Raw genomic sequence first — 18,150 nt, 5'->3', positions numbered from 1 at the left:
TATATATATATATATATATATATATATATATATATATATATATATATATATATATATATATATATATATATATATAAAATGAAATAGCTGCATGTAAACACAACTGCATAAGAAAATGGACTGCGCAAATTGTGCCTCATGCAAATTTTTATTTGATTGTTTTTCGCTTGATTTATTGAATAGTTGCATTTTTGTGGATTCAATTATTGCTATCAAAGCAGTCAAACTGTACGTCTCCTCCCGGGCGCCGGGCGTCCATTAATCATCCGCCCCCGGACGCGTTCCCCAGCCTAACGTGGCGCGTTTCTCAGAAATCACGGCTGTCACAGACGACGGCTTTTCTAAATCCCAAACCCGCCGCGGTTTCACCTCATCAGCGTTTTACAAGCGCTTTCGCCCGGCGTTTGCTCGTTTCGACGGTGTCTCGACTGGCTGGAGCGCGAAGCTAAAGTTAGTTTTTCATCTGTCATCCTCTCACATTAGCGCGCGTGCCCGAGAGGGGAAGCTCGGGGGGGACGAGTCCGGGGCTCCCCGAGTAACGAGGAGAGAGCCAGCCGGCTGTGTCGTGTTGAAACGGAAGGGGACAGTTTTATATTAAGTTATCGTTTCATTGATTTCCTTAATAAGGGCGCCTGGAGGAACGGCGGCGAACGCTAATGAAAGAACAGAGGCTGCTTGAATGCTGAAGCGAGACAGTGATGTATGGGCTCTCGAATGAATTTTGCTTCACAACTTTCATTTTTCCCGTCTGGATCTCTCCGGTTCTCCTCTGCGGGAAATGGTTCGGTCCAGAAGCGCGCTTGAACCCCCTTTGAATTTGATGTGCTCGTAAATGGTACGACCCCCGGAGTAGAAAAGCCATTAACTCTAGTAAGAGCTCTCTCTCTCTCTCTCTCTCTCTCTCTCTCTCTCTCTCTCTCTCTCTCTCTCTCTCTCTCTCTCTCTCTCTCTCTCTCTCTCTCTCTCTCTCTCTCTCTCTCTCTCTCTGAGGTTAGATAAAGAGTGCATTTCGAGGGAACCTACAGCAGATGAGCAGGATGTTGAGGAGAAGCCTGTGATGACCCCTCAGAAGTCAGCATCGCGGTCTTCGTCGTAAGCGTGAGTTTGTTTCCTCGTTCCCTCACTCCCTTCTCATCCGCATTTCACAGGAAGTTCAACTGCTGTCAGATTGGATTTATTCAAAAAGCGAAAGCACGAAGGCCGTGTTTTAGGATAAAAGATATATAGATATATTTTGCATGAAGAATGCGACGTCTTGTGTGCGTTGTGAAATTGTCAAAAGAATTAAACTATAATTTTTGTTATGATTAAATTATGTATTGTATACAGACATTGGACTGTACTAAGTTTTACTAAACAATAAGAGTTGCAGATTATTTTAATTACTTTTTACTGTATTCATTGTAGTCGCAATTACTGCATAATGTTTTTTTTTTGTATTATTTAAATACAGTTAATTATTTAACTGTTATTATTTAACAGTTGTGTCTTGTTAGAAAATTACCAGTATATTATTTTAGTTTTATTTATTTTATTTATTTTATTTTATTTTATATGTTTCTTTTTAAATTTCATGTAATATTTATATTTTCTGTAATATTTATTTTTTAATTTAGCCATATTTTAAAAGTTTAATTATTATTATATTTTTTAGAAATAGCACTCTCTCTCTCTCTCTATATCTATATATATATATATATATATATATATATATATATATATATATATATATATATATATATATATATATGTGTATATATATGAGTATGTGTATATATATATATATATAGAGAGAGATATATATAGAGATATATATACACAATTTACACCATAATACAGATAATAACTCTAGAGTGTATTGGTTTTGTAGACAGACACTAGCACTATGCACAGGTGTTTCATTGTAGTCATTACTTGTTAAATGGCCTATATCACCAGGACAACGATGCATTCGTGGTGAAAGTGCACTGAATAGTGTTCACCATGTGACAGGGGCATTAATCTCAAAACACAGATGATTAACCCTCACCAAGCAACACATGTTGGCTAATAATGGCAATAAAATAACGAGCCTGTCGTTCTCGAAACACATTTTGACAGTTCCCGTTGTAGCTCAAGTAGATATTTTTGGTTTTACCGTCTCCATTCCAGCACCCTGATACCGTAACGTTCTCATTTATTCTGTTTCTTGGTGACAGAGCGATTCAGTAATTTTTTATTAAAGAGCGAGGCGGTGTGACAGAAGGAGCGTTGTTGTATTATTCAGTCCGTTGTTGTTTTCCTTTCAGTGCGCGCTTGTGCTGTCTCTCTTACTTAGACGAAAGCATGACGGGAGTTTTGCGACCCTCCAAACAGAGATCCGGTATGAAGCGACCTCGAAATGAGCCTTACAGGTACATCCACACGCGCTCATTTCTCACAGGCATATTTCACAGCTCATGTCATGAAGAAATATGAAACATCTGCTTCCTGAGGGGCGTCTCCAGTGCTCTTCCACTCATATTTTTGACACGGTGTCACTGTGCTTTTCTCACTCTGATTTTCTCATCTTTGTCTTTGTCTGGTCTATCCGTCTTTTTTCAGCCCCTGCCAACATCAATTTTTCCGTTTTTTCTTTTTATATTAGGCTCTGTTCTCTTCTGAGTTATGAGCTAGAGGACATTTCTAGTGCATTTGTATGAGGTATATTTTTTTGCCAACTTTTGACTGTCGGCATGAAGTCTTGAGTTTTTTCCCATGAATACCTAATCGAGGAAAGAACCGAGATAATCAAATTTAAAATAAAGAGAAATATAAATCTTTGGGTTTACATTAGTGCCGTCAAACAATGAAATCGCGATTAATCGCACACAAAATGAACGTTTTTGTTTGCATAATATATATGTGTGTGTTATATATGTCTCTGGAGCTCATCTAGGTCTCCGCTGACGATCAGGGCTGTAGACGTCGTCTCTTGGTGCCGACCCACCTTCTGATCTGGATACAGAATAAACAGAATAAGAAAGAAACAGACTAGTATTAGCATAGATGCCATTCTTTTTACGATGTAACGAGTACATGGTGTTTTATGGTGAGTGCTCACGGTTCAGGCTGATCTAATTAATGCAGCCTAGCAATCCGTTAATGGATTTTAATAATAGAAACGTATTAGTGTGTTAGTATGAGGAGCAGGGCTTTATAGGTTAAAGATCTAGATTTAAACTGACAGAAGTGTGTCTGTTCTAGTAAGAACTCTCTGCTATACAACTTCCAAAAACAGTGTTATGTCCAATAGAGTTTTTCACTAAAGAAGTATAGTACAGGAACTTACCATTAACCTCTTAAAAGAGTTTAGCGCTTGTAATCATTTTTTACTATATTACTGATTACGTTATATTTTCATTTAAAGAAATGCAGCCTTGGTGATTAGAAAGAATACTGAGAACATGATAATATCTGATTCCATATGCTTCTTTCCTGCTTGTATGTTACCATATCTGAAAAATGCGACCGCTTGGGCCCGGACATATTGTCAACTGTATAGCAACACTGTCACAATATGCTGGTGACTGTATACAAACATCTATGATAAACGCCGTTTATATACTGTATTACAGAGCGAACTGAATGCCCTTTATCTACCCACAATGCACTCTAAGAAGTACAAGGTCTATAATGCGGTTTCACAGTCCATTTAATCTCATTTACCTTCCTAAGCATCCTACCAGCACTTAAACACACACTCTGTTTCTCTCTCTCTCACACACACACACACGCATACACACGAGCACGGGAATTTACTCCGCTCATTTGCATAATGTTATAGGGCGGCTTTGACTGGCATCTTCTCTCTTGGCTCTGGGCTCCGTATGACTCACGCAGCTGCTTATTTGCCTCTTGTTAAGTGTTTTCACACACCAGGAACTTTGTTCTCCATTTCAATCTCATCAGAAGATCTGACGTCTCATCGGTTACGGCCTGCAGTCAGACGCTGTTGTTACTGCATTAGCGTGCGCTGAGATTCAACACGACCCCTGGTTTCTATCTGCATTTTAAACGCCCTCCCGTAGGGCCGAGCGTCCCGACGAAGAGAGAAAACCTTCGAAAATATGTTTGGCAGCACGCATTAGTGTGACACACGGGGGTTTCTCTAGTGGCCATTTTTTTTTTTTTTTTTTTGCTTTGAGATGTGTGTGTCTGCCGTAACAAAAGTCTAAATTTAACCCTCTACGGTGCACTTTGTTGCCTCTGGCTAACAAACCCGTATTTTTTTTCACTTCGGAAGTGAATAAAAGAGCAAAAAATGAATCACGAGGGATTACTTTTAATAAAAAAAATGGGCTGGTTTTTCTCGGCGCTCATTTTAAAACGTGTACTGTGTCAGAAAATAGCAACTACTATGCAAATACTTATTTTTCAACATGTTAGATTTGATTATATCATGTATTATAAAATCATCTTTTAGCATTGGCTTAGCATTAAAGTAAAATGTAAGTAAAAATTAACATTTGTGTCCAGTTCAATTCTGTCACTCTGAAATTAGTGATATATATATATATATATATATATATATATGACAATGTTTAATGTAATAACCTCCTTAATATGTGTTATTTTTAACATAACATTTTTGTACTATTTTTAACATAATATACTGACATTAAAAAATTCAAATACATATGAATAAATACGTTTTTGTCATGAAACTCCAGATAGCGTAGGCTGATAGGTTGTTGCCGTAGCAGTTGCAGAGCACTTTAGAAACCCTTCACCATCCCCAGCTCCACCTGTATATATCTGGTTAATCACATGTATAGTCGCAATATAGTAATAATTAGTATTATTACTATATTGGTATTAGTATGCAAAATGTAGACTTGCGTGAATGCATCCTCGGTAGTTCAGATTTCGCGAGTTTCGACAAAATATAATATAAAACACCACTAACTCTTTTCTTCTCATTTAAACACATGAATAGGCACAGAAATGTAGTTTAGGGAATTATACATTACAACGAAACAAAATATTATATTAAACGGTATTGGCTCTTTTCATTTTAGTATAATAAATTAATAGGATAAAGACCATAGCTGTGATTTTTACGTTTACTGGGGTTTTTTTCGTTTCTCTCAGAATTGGGAGTTAAAATTGGAAAAGGGTGCAATTGCCTCTTTTTTTGTTCTATTGCATAAAAAAATGTTGATGCTAAGTGGTTGCTAAGACGTGTTTTTAGCATGAGTGTTGTGGTTGGTTGCTAGGGTGTCGTGTGCAGCCCAAGTTATAAGAGCCCACCCTAATGTCTTTAGGATTTTCTGTTGTCTAAATATGGTTGGATTCCTCAGTCAATGGTATTTTATGGTAAATCTGTCTGAATTTATTGAAAATGCCAATGAATGTTTACTTAGGTTTAGGGTTCGGTTTAAATCACTCGCCCTAATAAATGAGCAACAGTTTGAGTGATGGTGCCGTTAAAGAGGTCCAGAAACACTGGGGCTGAGAAGCGTTTGAGGCTCAGATCTGCAGCTGAGAGCAGGTTATTTTAAGAGCTGGATGTCACTGTCGTAAGACTCTTTTATCCTGCAGCTTAGAGCAGCAATCTGACCCAGTCTGATCCCATTGCAGTCTAATGTATATCTCCCTCAATCACTGAAGTCCTCCGAGGCAAAGTAATTTACAGCTCCCTATCTGTGGATCAGAGAATCTATGTGGACCGTGTTGAATCCAGGGAAAACTGTAAGGGCCATAAAACAGTGGAACAGGGCCGATATACTATTTGAACAGCGCTTTCGACCTGGTGGTCACACAAGCAACAGCACAATGAATATGTTTGTGTGTGATGTTTTGTTCTGTGTACGTATTTTAAGCTATTATATGGCCACTAATTTTCAGTTAACGCTCTGTGGTGGAGACCAATTAAATTTAGAAGCGGTTTTTTGTGTCTATGAACTCTTCATATGTGCATATGTTGCAGTTTACCCGACAACCAAAATATAAATGAGTCAACCAACCAGCTAACTACATACCAACCTACCTCGATCAATCGGACCATCAGCCAATCAGCTCAGCAACCTATAAACCTGTCAGTCGTTCAATTAATCAATCACAGACTAACCAACAATGGAATCAATCCACTAACTAGCCAACCAACCAATCAATCCGTCCTGACCGCCTCAGACATTATACCCATCAGATAGCACGCTTAACTGGAAACAGTTCAGCAGACTCCAAAAAATCCTCAGATTGGCTGAATTCTAGATTTCTGCCAAACGTGTGTCACGTTTATTAATGATCCGTCCGGGAACGAAGGCCTCTGATTGTAGAAGAAGAGCTGTCGTATTTACAAAGGAGACGATGAGCATTTATCAAGATCAACTATTTAAAAGTATGACTGACAGGCAAAGCAACCAATCACGTTTCGGAGGTAGTGTGTTCAATCATTTCAAGGTCATTGCATAGAAAAGGACTACATTGCCATTAACCGGAAATTGTGATATTAAAAATGCTCATTTTAGATGAAAAATCAGACGGCACTTTTATATATAGAAATGAACAATAATCGAAAATATGAAAAACTTCCACAATACTTTAGTTCATTGTTTTTTCCAACCTGGTCTCTGAAAAATATGTACCTCGCTGCACATTTGACCTTACTCCAGAGAAATGTCCCCTGAAACTAAAACACGGATATGAAGCTGGATGCTAATGTTCGAAAGCTTTGCTTTTCAAATCTCCCTGCGTATTAATATTGTTTTTAAGTCATAGCGTGATATATTTCTACTAACTAACCTAAACCTAAAATTGGTGGGAAAAGCAATAAAACGTGTCAGAGTTTTGCCGCCTCTAGTGTTCATTTCCGTCTCGCCAAAACTTGCGCCCGGGTTCGTTGATGCCCACGAGACCAGGTATTTCATGTTAGTTAGCGCTTTAATTACTGCTAGCGTTATTGTAAAGCGACATCACGCGGTTTTCTGCGTTACCTGCTTCAAAACAAAATGTGTTTTTCCACCCATGTCCAGTCGGCGCATTAGAAATGCATTGGTGCAACCGTTATGTGTGCTGTTCGGCTCTCCACAGCGCTGTCAAACCAATATGAATGATTATTTATGATCTCTCGGGTCATATTGCGAGGTTCGCTCGGTCGCGTTTACAGATTTCGCTTCTGCGGACGCAGCAGTGTATTTCAGGGGCCCACGTTTCGGGTTTTTCAACCGTGCTGAAATAGCAAAAGATTTCCTTCCACTCCATTAACCTCCGTCCCGCCTTCTGTGAACCCGATTCGTTTCGGCCCAACCTGCGTTCACACCCGATCTGAATTAATCCATCTGAAATCGCCTCAGGGAAAGAATCGATCGCGACAAGCGAGCCGTTTCGCTTTCTGCGCTGTTCGATACCGTCCCGGTTTAACCGCAAGGATTCAGCTAACAACGAACAGATGCGCTAATGATACAGCAAACTGTTTCCGCCAGCTACGGCGGTGGATCCGAACGCTCGTGCCAGTTCAATATTGTTTTATAAAGCTAAACCTCATAAAGAGAGATATTACTGCCGGATGATGTCTTTATGGCTCCTGCTGTTCTACAATTTATTGTCCAGCCGGCGGATCCGTCTTCACAATAAAAACGAAAGCCGATATCTGTCCGGATGTACATGGATGACCGTTGATGGAAGCGAATACAGTGAAGCGTTTGATTCAGATGCGCGCGGCGCTCGCCTCTCTTTCTGTGAGCCGTCAGACGGAGACTGAACTCTGGATAATGAAGCTTGTCTGAGAGATCAGCCTGTCACTTTAGAACAAAATCTCATTAGTTTTAAGAGACCTCTCCGTGTGGCGTGTGATCCCATTTCCTTCACTGAAAAAGAGAGAGAGAGGGAGGGAGGAAAGACAGCAGGAGAACGTGTTAGCATTTTAGCAGTATGCGGTTATGAAGCTGCGGCGTAGCCCTCACGCTTTTTTGCATTGCGGGCACGAAAATCATCGAAATAGGTAGGACAGGCCATTCTTACTTTAAAACGCATACTTAAATATAGTTCGTGGTTTTTATTAGTGTTGGTATTTTCATTATCAGGAAAAGTTTCAGACTCCAGAAATGTCTCACACACACACACACACATATGATGTGTATGTGCAGCAAGTACGTATCATCTTCGCACAAATTACATTTTAGCATATATTAAAGTATTAAATCGACGTTAAAACAGAAAGCAATTATTTTATATTAGAATAATATTTGAAAATTGACACTAGATATATTCAAAATATTAGAGTTTTTTTTTTTTTTTTTTTCACCTGGCACCTCTTCCTGACGCTCACGCGGGTTGCCAGATTGACGACATCAAAAGAAACGAGTGCACATAGCAATGAAGGTAATTAAATATGCGGTGTTTTCCTCCAACTGGCAACACTGGGTTCCGAAACGCGATTGGTTAAGCTGACAGTGGGCGGGTTTCATAAAACAAAGCTCTGTATTCCGGTCCGGAACGCACATATTAAAGGAGAAAAATTGACTGCAGAATTGTTTATCGGATAAACTAATATGTTAACATGGCATGTTTCTTAAATATCTGCAAAAATATTATGGTATTTTTATGTTTTAGTAGAGTCAAACATACTACATACTAGAGTCCTACATACAGCACCTTTTTTTAATTATTATAGTTTTAGTTATTTTATTACAGTTTAAATTAATTACTAAGTTAAAATGGAAAATAAAATTTTGATTTAGGGTAAATTTATTTAATACATTTAAATTAAATGTATTTATTTAATGTAGTGAAGGTTAGATTTTATTTTAGCTTTTGTTTTGAATATTTTTTGATAGAACTTTTTAGTTAAGGTTTGAGTAATTTTGTGGTGTTTTTATAAAAATATATTTGGCTCCCAACGGACGTATCAGTTCTGCGGAAATCGGCAGCACTTCCTTTAGCTGCAGAATCGTTGTGGGCCTGCTTATGCCGTTATTTCTGTCTGGTCCTGTCTCTTTCGCTCTATCCTAGCCCCTTTTCCTAATTGCATGCTCCATCACGCTCCTGACACCAGCAGCAGATTTCTCCCAATCTCTCATCTCCTGATATCTCTCTCCGGTCACAAACCGCTAGGCCTCGGGGCATAATGGGAAAAGTCTCCCTATTTCATAGACCCTGCTAATCTTTAAATAAAAGCTTAGCGATTTTTGAAAAAGCTCTTTGTTGCCAAGTTTTCCCGGAGACGTTCGCAGCATGCCGAGGATGTGACGGAGCGGATAAAGTTGGAGAGGTAGAGCGATCAGTGGCACGCCGCTAATGTATGTATCATGCAGAGGCTGCGGCTGGCATGAATAATTAGCTGTGATGTTCTTCAGTCGCGGAACAGGAAGTAGGCCAGGGCCTGCCAATAATACCCGTGCCTCGTGAATCGGAGGGAAATCTTCCTGTCGTACTTCTTTCTTTCAAACCGCTTACCCGCTTTTTCGTTTTCAGGGTTTTCGACTATCAACATGTTCCGACCATCCCGTGTGACTTCGCGTCTTTTCGAGGGACGTGTTCGTCGCCCTCTTCGTCTTCCGCAGCCCTGCGGCAAAGCAGAGGAAAACCTCAGAGCAGACACAGGTCCAGGAGCAGAGGAATCCAGCGTAAGATCTTTCAAAGCTCAAGATGAATCAAAATTTGAGGTTTGAGCATGTACAACTAAACCGCTGTCAGATTGAATGTATCACATTAAAGGGACCGTCCAAATATTTGGCCCAAAAAATGCTCTCAAAAACCGAATTTGGCTATTGATAGCAACTTGGATGGGCTTCATAATGATTGTGCACCATTCAAACTTGCTCTTTTGATAAGATCCATAGCGTCTTTGCTGGCCACAATTGGTGCGGTGTGACAAAAATCGAAGAAAACCTATTTTAACCACTAATACTCCGGTTAACTGAAATGTTCTCCGAACGTAGGCTTATATTCAAAACTTTTGGCTTATTAAGTTATGCACAAACATTCCAGTATTCTTCGAAAGTTCATTATCTGGCATTTTTCGTATTGATCAGAAGTTACATAAGGCATCCATTTTATGAATACCACACACTACCTGGGCAAATGGTATCAAGATGTTTGTTAACTCTTTCCCGCCAGCGTTTTTTAAAGAAGTCGCCAGCCACCACCAGCATTTTTGATGATTTTCACCTAAATTTAACAGCCTACCGAATATTTTCTGCTACAAATGCATCGAAACAAAGAACCAAGCCTTTGTTCTATCTTTATGTGTCTTCATATCACCACTTGAATGCAAATAGGTTTCATCGGAAATACAACATTTTGGACAAATGCATTTTTTTAAACTGGGAAATGCAAAGATTTAGAAATGTACATTTTGAGTGTTGAAAGAACATTCGGAAACAACTTTTCCATAACTGACTGGGAATGCTAGCAAAACATGGTAGAACATATTATATAGTCCAGTTAGGTAACCTGTAATTTTTCAGTTTTTACAGTTTGTTTTAAAATGTTGACATTCCCAAGCCGTTTCGTGACCATGTCAAGCCTCTTCATAGACAGTGACAGATGGGAAAACCCAACTTAGGAAACCCATTTGGAAACAATTGCTACGTTTTTAAAATGTAGACAACCTCAAGCCGCAAAACGACAATGGTTAAACCCAGTTTAGACGCATTTTTGCTAAACCAATGACAGATAGTAGGCGAGACAAAAAGACCAGTTGGGAAACCTGTTTGGAAACAGTTACTTTCAGATTGTTATAGTTTGCGTTATTACACATTGTAAAATGTAGCCTTAAACTGTTTCAGCTCCAAGTAATGCAACAGTCATGATGATGGCCACCGGTACAACGGTACAGTCACAGTAGCCAAATTTCAAAAATATATAGCATGCAGTTGGTCCATTGAATGCTATAAATAGAGTTGCATTGTATGCTTTTAAACCAGCTTTTTCGTCCACGCATGAAACTCACGATTATGTGGATTCCTATTGAAATGACTGGATTCCGTCTGTGAGATTTCACTGAGCAAGCCGCCCCAAAAGTTTCTTTTTAAGAAGTTTGTTTTGCTCACCAAGCCTGAATTTATTTGATGCAAAAACAGTGCAAATTTAAAACATATTTTGCTACAGAACTAAAAACGCGAATCGAAGAACTGAAATGACGTAATTTCGAACAAAATCAGGTTAGTTTTGGCAGTTCGAATCAGTTCAGCAAACTTTTTAGGGAGTTCGTTTTGACTCCTAAACACCTCTGGGCTATCATTGGTCTGAGACGGTTACGTAATCGTAAACCACCTTTTTTGACGCAGGATTGTTTTTTTTCCCGCCTCCAGCGGCCTGAATGTTCGGTATACCACCTCTCAGCCTTTTCGAATCTCTTTTTGCCCTCAAACGAAGAACGAAAAACAGCCTTCTTTAGTGAGAATCCTAAAAAAGTTGTATCGAGTTAAAAACTGTCGCCCCCTTGAGTCCTGGAGACGGCATGCTGCATAGAAAGCAATGCATTATCACATTTGCATTTGAGTGTCGTGGTTAAATATCAGCATTGCTTTTACAGTGTTTTGTACCCTTGGATCGTGTTGCTCATAATATCGTGCTTTCGTGAGCGCCTATAACTACGTGCATGCGTGCACCTCTGCTGTCGAACTCCAGATGGTTTCTTCATTAAAAACCTCCCTCCGCTACAGAACTACTCCCTCAGTAATCAAACCTAGCCTATCACCAAAAGCAATTATAGCAAATTAATAGTGCATAACCAATAAGAAGCGTTTATAGTGCTTTATTACAAGCCCTAATAGTTTTTACTGCCGGCAGATCACAGTAGAATGAGTTTGCCTTTGTAGCTGGGAGGTCAAACCGCATTTTAATGGCTGGTGCTGAGCTGGAATGGGCTTTTTTTTTATCCAGCTGGGATTGGAGGGGTGTTTGAGTGGTGTTATCACGCTGCGGAAAAGAGGTCCAATCTAGGTTTCCATCATTAGACGCATTAGATTAGAAGAGTTGCTTGTATCCGGGCATCCTCATTTGTCTCTCGAAAGTCCTACAAATGAACTTTTTCAGCCGAAGCATAACTTTAACGCTTCAGTATCACGAAATCCACTATTTTCGCTGCGCTGACCGCCAGGCTATGCGTCAGATGTCACGTTTAAAGCCGCGGCGTGTCGTTTTTTCCCGCTTCCCCTAGTGGCGGCGAGCGGAAATGCAGTACGTCGAGCGACGTCTCGGTCGGTTTGTCATTGCTAACCTGCTTCTCTCCGCAGTAAGAATGGAGGAGCTGATGTGCATTAAGAAAGAGCTGACAGTGATTAAATCACAGATAGACGAGCTGCTGGACAGTCTGGAGCGGATGGACCCTCAAAGCCGAGAGCTGTCTGGTAAAACGCTTCTTTCATCATCAGAAGCCCCTTCGCGAAAGTGGATTACGATCATATTTGTGATGGTTTTTGTCATCATTTGGACATTATGTCTCACATTTTGCTCGAGTGGGGGGCCTCTGGAGGGGGTGTTGCTTCAGGGCCTTCGGAAGCTTTTCTGTCCTTGATCTTCTGTGTGTGTGTGTGTGTGTGTGTGCGTCTCAGGAGACGGTGTGGCGTTCTCTCCGCTCCACGGCTCTGTGAGCAGCGCGGACGATTCGTCTGGTAGCTCTCCTCCCCTGAGGACAGACAGAGACACACAGACCGCAGACAGCGGTGATGAAGACAGACAGCATGTAAACACACACACACACACAACTCTTACTCAATCACTTGGGAACAGTGTGATTAATGTAATCATGAGGCCCATAAATGAAGCCTGAATTATTACAGTTGTATTTTCGTTGTTAAAGACACTGCCAAAAGTAATGAAATTAAATATTGGGAAAACTGGGACGCTTCTCGCTATTACTGAAAGATGGTTTGTATTAATTTATGATTGCATTATTTTACTGTAGCTGGGTGAAAAAGTCCAATTTAACCCTTAAATACATAAAACATATTTTAACACATAAGAGACTATAAAAAATTTGAATTTGTGAAAATTCGAATGCTTTTTTAATTAATCTGAATTTTTATAATTATTATTAGTTGCATTGGGAAATATATAACTATATATTTTTTTTTTTATGCATTACAGTCGTTATTCTTATATTTTTACAAATATAATGACAGGTTCTTGACATGTTTCCTAAAATAATTATGGCATTTTGATGTAAACTATGGATATCGTGTTGAATTTAAATTAAATGTAAACTTTTATTGTCATTTTTATTAGTCATCGATCGATCGATCTTTCAAAAATATTACAGGATAATAAAAAAATTGTATGTTGCTAAAAAAATGTTTGCTCCCCGACATTTATCCATGCGTGTGTTTTCCAGGTCAGTTACTACGAATCGGATTTGCTTTACATGTAAAGTTTCAGGTAAGTTGGAAAGCGTAACCTTTCACTTTTTTTTACATTTTATTTTTATTAACAAACTGGCAAACCGCCGTTTCCCTCTAAACGCGCCGTTGCTCTTTCTCACAGATTCAGGCGGCAAGCGACGTCGCGGGATCTCTAATGATGATGTAAAGAAAACCACCGGGAGATTTATTTGGATCGGTTTCAAACGTCCGCGCCTGTTGAGATTGTCATCAAGTAAAGTGAACGTGAATCCGGGTTGAATCCAGTTGTGGAGCAGCTGTTTAAACAGACCAGAGCAAACCGAGCTGCGTGTCGTCTAAAGCCGCTGATGGTTTTATGAGTTATACCAAACACAAGCTGTTTTTACGTGATATTTCATTAAAAATGCTGATACGACTCGAGATCAGGAAGTTAATTAAAGTATAGTGTCCACACACACACACACACACACACACACACACGTTATTGCAAATATCCTACATGAATCATTTTATAGTTCTACACAACAGCTCAACTGATATGGGTTATTAAATGTTAATAAGGATATCTACATAGGTCTATATTAACTGATAGACTGAAAAAATAATATTACGTATATTTATGAGCCAAACACGAGATTTAAGATTCGATATCGAACCCAAACGTCATTCAAATTCGCGAAATGCATAATAATTTTAACAATTTTGGAATCGGCACAATGACTACCATCTACCTCTTCTGTTAACCAGTTTAGTCTCATGACCAGATTTATGATCTTTTTTTATGTGAAAATGTAGTCACGGTCGTACACTTCATTCATTTATATCATAAAACAGTGATTTCCGGTTTAATGTTGTTGTTTTTTTTTGTGATATACTTTTAGTGTCATACTTTAATGTGGCTGTGTAAAATATCGTGGAATGCTGTTTTGTTTGTGTCGCTGTATGTATTCACTAACGGAAATAAAAATACTTTCACGTACAGTGCGTTAAATAGAGACTCGAAAGGTTTTTGTCCGGATGTAATGTCAAGGTCATAATTTTCTATTGTTGTTATCCATGCAGTCGCTAGGGTTTCAATCGGCACTTGATTAAACTACTACTTTGGTGACTATTATTTGAACTATTAACTACCTGTTGACTGATGATCTTCTAATGTTCTTAAATATTGCTTTATAATTAATAATTAAAACTATTTGATTGAAACTGGTGGTTATATTAGTGTATCATTATCCACTGGCGTGAAGAACCGAATCAAACGAGTTTCTAGAGGTCGAAGTCCGTCTGCCCTCGAACCTGTCCCTCTTTTCTCACTCTTTGTTTTGGTGGAGATCTGTGATACTCGAGCTGGTTTAAATATTAACCGCGCTGGTTTGTCGTGTTGATTAACTCATTGAAACTGACCAAACAGTGAGGTCTGGAACGCGCTCGTATAAAGAGAGCCCGGCCGGAGGACACTGAGTTCATACCGGGGTAAGATCTTACGTCTTCTCGGTTAGAAGCCGGTCGAGCTGTATATCAAAGTAGTATTCGTTTGTCTTTTGACTAAGACCAGGCGACTTTTTTAGGGTTTACAGCAATGGGTTCTTCGGTGAAAGGCAGCGGTCCCGTCACTACACACGTGCTGAACCTCGGGGACGGGGCCCCGGCTGCCAGAATGGCCCTCAGTCTGCACCGCCTGGACCCCTGCATGGCCATCTGGAGCCTCGTAACTGTTGGGTGGGTAGGGGCTGCTGGTTAAAGGTGAAGGTTATCGTTTTTGAAAGCTGCACATCTTGACCAGTCTCGGTGAAACTAGCTCAACCAGTGATGGACTATCGTCCAATGATTATTGATTATTATTTTAAACATCCTCTGAATGCTTATAAATGTAACTATGAGTCTGGAAATATGTTGTGTTCAATGCAACGTGGCGCCTTGATGATTTCAGGAACACCGACGAGGATGGACGCTGTCCGGGACTGATAACCGGCGAGGGCTTCGCTCCGGGAATGTACAAGATCCGCTTTGAGACGGGCCAGTACTGGGAGAGTTTGGGACAGTCCAGCTTTTACCCGTATGTCGAGGTTCGTAGCAAAGAATAGTAGCGGTGTGAGGAAGACCGCATTTGCATCGTCTCTAAGTTAGACGTGGCAGAGAACGTCACTGAACTCTGTTTCTTCTCCACTCAGATCGTCTTCTCCGTTAGCGATGCTGATCAGAGCTGCCACGTGCCCCTGCTGGTCAGCAGACACTCATACAGCACCTACAGAGGGAGCTAGTGAACACGGCGAAACGCAAACACTGGATGTTTTATGTACAGGTCTGATGGGATTCTGTACAGGTTAGATTCAAGATGGATATACGATTTATGGAGCTTGAAAATAATGGCCGCCATCCACCAGCTTTGAAGTCATACACACCTCGGATGGCTTGGGGGTGAGTCAATCATGGGGTCATTTTGATTTAATTTTTGGGTGAACCATTCCTTTAACCGTGAGAGTAAACTGTGCATCAGTGAAACAAATGACTTTTGAGCCTTTCGCTGCTGCAAGGTTTCGCGCCGCGCTTTTGTAGTCTTTGTAGCATCCATAAATGAGACGGTCCACATGTCATTTGAATAAGCTTCACCTTGTTGTCCTGGGTAATTTGAAATTGTACTGACCAATGAGCATTGACGAATCATGTAACGTGCCCATTCTGAAATGCAATGCATGGATTTGTAATTAAATCGACAAATAAAAAAAGTTTTAAATATTGTTTGTTTATCATTTTTTCCTTCTGTCAATCCGCTTGTATTTGTGACCCTGGCCACAAAAACCGGTCATAAGGGTCGATTTTTCAAAGTTGACATTTATACGTCATCTGAAAGGTCTTATACGGTTTTTAGGATTGGGCGATAGTTGGCGGAGATTTGAAAATCTGGAAATTGAGGGCGCAAAAAAGAAGCCTACTTAGAAAGTCACCTTTAAAGTTGTCTGAACTAAGCTCTTAGTTCAAGACTAGTCTCTGGTTAAATAGTGGTGGAACAGGAAATGAGTGTAGAAGAAGCAGAGGGAGTGGAGTACTGTCATTATTCGGACGAGGACTCCCTCTGCTGGGCAATACATGTACAAAGCCCTAACATAATGAACCATTATGTTTTTATTAACTTAGAGCTATATATATCTACACACGTGTGAAAGTCGCCATCAAGTTTGTACAGTAGCCGTTAAAGGACTTACTCTTTCGAATAAAACACCGACAATGATGAAGAAGTAACAAGAAGGGTACAAGGGTACTTCAACCAGGGTACCAGAGGCCAATAACTGTTTGTTCTCCAAGATATGGCCCCGGACACGACTGCACCTCCAGAAAATCAACAACACAGGCCTTTCTGCAACAATACTTCAGAAAGAATCTCAAACACAGAGGAAATCAAGTATAATCCCTTCACCCACCAGGCAAAGGACGTCTATATAACGTCAAATTGATGTCGGACATGACGTCGGACGGACGTCGAAAATAAAAGAATCGGGTTGACGCCGATATTTGACGCTGACTTAAGGTTGGATTTTGGTTACACAAATTAATAACAACCAATATCGACGTCTGTATTGGACATCAATTTAACATTTACATTAAACTTTGAATTTACGTTAAATTTTGGTTACCCGACGTCACAACCAAAGTATAAGCAAATATCAGCGTCACGTGACGTCGTGTGCCATTGTCTCAAATGTGAGTGAATTAAATCACTGATATTTTTTTCAGGTCTAATAAATTTTATATATTGCTGTACTTGGGATTCGCGCCATGTTTTCACTCTCGTAAAATCTTTTTTTTTTTTTTTTTTTCTAAATACACTACATTATATTTATTGAGGGGAATTTAGTTTTGTTTGCATGACTGAAACATGGTTTTTATTTACACATTTTATTTATATATTAGCCTCGCTGTACACGTGGATGTGACGTCATTTGTCTTAATCGGGAAACGTGGCGTGGACGTTAAAGCGCACTTGACGTCCTGCTAACGGTGTTGTTTTTAGATACACGGCGAAGGTTTGTATTTCACGTGTATATATGCGGTACGCGCATATAAAAGTGTGACTTTTACTATTCCCCGCCTCCGGTTCGTTCGCGCGTTTGAAGATAAACGCGACATGGAGCGCGGTGCATTGTGGGAAACAGTACCCCAAGCAGTGTCTTCAGATGCGAGCGTCAAATTTCAGCCAATATTGCAGGTAATTTGATAAATTCACGGTATGCCGCAATATAGCAGGAGGTGTATATGCCGCTAGCTTTAATCTCAAAGACTGCAAGTAGTATATGTAAAAATCATTATATTAGTAAATATGATTCAGAATACACACGAACACTTAGAGACGACTGGCCAGATGTTACAAAGACCGAAAATGACTGGGCAACAGATTTCCCCCAAATTATAAATAACATTTTAAAATTTTTATTTAACTAATTCGTTGTTTTAAGGAAGATATGCGCATATTTATATATCTCCGGTGGGCTGATTGAAGGCACGTGCAGGTCACGTGAACTTTGCTAGGATTTCTTAAACGGATGGGGGGGTAAGAGGCTTTTTTTATTCGTATTTTGTGCTTAAACGATCATGTATGTTACATCACGGGAATGCTATTAAAATTGAATAAACGCGTTTAACGACTGATACACTTTCATGTCATTGAAAAAGAGCCACAACCGACGAAAAATTGCATTTTTTAGTTGCCCACACCACCAAAAAACATCTCGCAAACGTTCACTTCGAATACGAAAGCCAACGATATGTGTGAACGGTTATGTTACGATTTTCTATAGCTTTAAAAGTCAGACCTGTCCTGTAGTATCTCCCGTTAACTAACGTTACAGCG

At 39.7% G+C, this 18,150-nt stretch overlaps 3 protein-coding genes across 9 annotated transcripts in view; all 3 read left to right on the top strand.

Moving 5' to 3' along the window:
* Positions 1 to 119: 119 nt before the first annotated feature.
* On the top strand, positions 120 to 14,298 carry si:dkey-234i14.2 (RNA-binding Raly-like protein). 7 transcript variants are annotated; one of them, XM_043228745.1, is made up of 8 exons: positions 120 to 700; positions 996 to 1,098; positions 2,318 to 2,393; positions 9,436 to 9,587; positions 12,204 to 12,317; positions 12,522 to 12,652; positions 13,301 to 13,344; positions 13,450 to 14,298. In XM_043228745.1, the coding sequence occupies exons 3-7, from the start codon at positions 2,326 to 2,328 to the stop codon at positions 13,334 to 13,336; spliced, it is 501 nt and encodes a 166-aa protein (XP_043084680.1). In that variant the 5' UTR covers positions 120 to 700; positions 996 to 1,098; positions 2,318 to 2,325; the 3' UTR covers positions 13,337 to 13,344; positions 13,450 to 14,298. The 7 variants fall into 7 exon arrangements, with proteins under 7 accessions (XP_043084680.1, XP_043084679.1, XP_043084678.1 ...); XM_043228743.1 differs by having other exon boundaries at positions 122 to 450; positions 2,289 to 2,393; XM_043228742.1 differs by having other exon boundaries at positions 122 to 700; positions 2,289 to 2,393.
* A 365-nt stretch (positions 14,299 to 14,663) lies between these two features.
* Positions 14,664 to 16,014, top strand: urahb (urate (5-hydroxyiso-) hydrolase b). The gene is made up of 4 exons (XM_043228747.1): positions 14,664 to 14,777; positions 14,873 to 15,023; positions 15,235 to 15,370; positions 15,476 to 16,014. The coding sequence occupies exons 2-4, from the start codon at positions 14,884 to 14,886 to the stop codon at positions 15,563 to 15,565; spliced, it is 366 nt and encodes a 121-aa protein (XP_043084682.1). The 5' UTR covers positions 14,664 to 14,777; positions 14,873 to 14,883; the 3' UTR covers positions 15,566 to 16,014.
* A 1,257-nt stretch (positions 16,015 to 17,271) lies between these two features.
* The window catches only part of tdrd12 (tudor domain containing 12), a 14,111-nt gene continuing 13,232 nt past the window's right edge, over positions 17,272 to 18,150 (top strand). The window contains exon 1 of the mRNA XM_043227508.1: positions 17,272 to 17,508. The gene's annotated coding sequence lies outside the window, so the exon portion shown is untranslated. The remainder of the gene's footprint in view (positions 17,509 to 18,150) is intronic.

Source organism: Puntigrus tetrazona, chromosome 25 (genome assembly GCF_018831695.1).
Source record: "Puntigrus tetrazona isolate hp1 chromosome 25, ASM1883169v1, whole genome shotgun sequence".
Taxonomy (NCBI): Eukaryota; Metazoa; Chordata; class Actinopteri; order Cypriniformes; family Cyprinidae; genus Puntigrus; species Puntigrus tetrazona.
Note: the sequence above shows the minus strand (reverse complement) of the source record. Positions and strands in the feature narration are given on the sequence as shown.

What these genes read in the sequence shown, in the direction of transcription:
- urahb (XM_043228747.1), top strand. Translation starts at nt 14,884, where the DNA reads ATGGGTTCTTCGGTGAAAGGCAGCGGTCCCGTCACTACACACGTGCTG. An exon ending in TGGAGCCTCGTAACTGTTGG is followed by an intron (nt 15,024 to 15,234) that starts GTGGGTAGGGGC and finishes TGATGATTTCAG; the next exon opens with GAACACCGACGAGGATGGAC. An exon ending in GCTTTTACCCGTATGTCGAG is followed by an intron (nt 15,371 to 15,475) that starts GTTCGTAGCAAA and finishes TTCTCCACTCAG; the next exon opens with ATCGTCTTCTCCGTTAGCGA.
- si:dkey-234i14.2 (XM_043228745.1), top strand. Translation starts at nt 2,326, where the DNA reads ATGACGGGAGTTTTGCGACCCTCCAAACAGAGATCCGGTATGAAGCGA. An exon ending in CCTCGAAATGAGCCTTACAG is followed by an intron (nt 2,394 to 9,435) that starts GTACATCCACAC and finishes TTTCGTTTTCAG; the next exon opens with GGTTTTCGACTATCAACATG. An exon ending in GTGATGAAGACAGACAGCAT is followed by an intron (nt 12,653 to 13,300) that starts GTAAACACACAC and finishes TGTGTTTTCCAG; the next exon opens with GTCAGTTACTACGAATCGGA.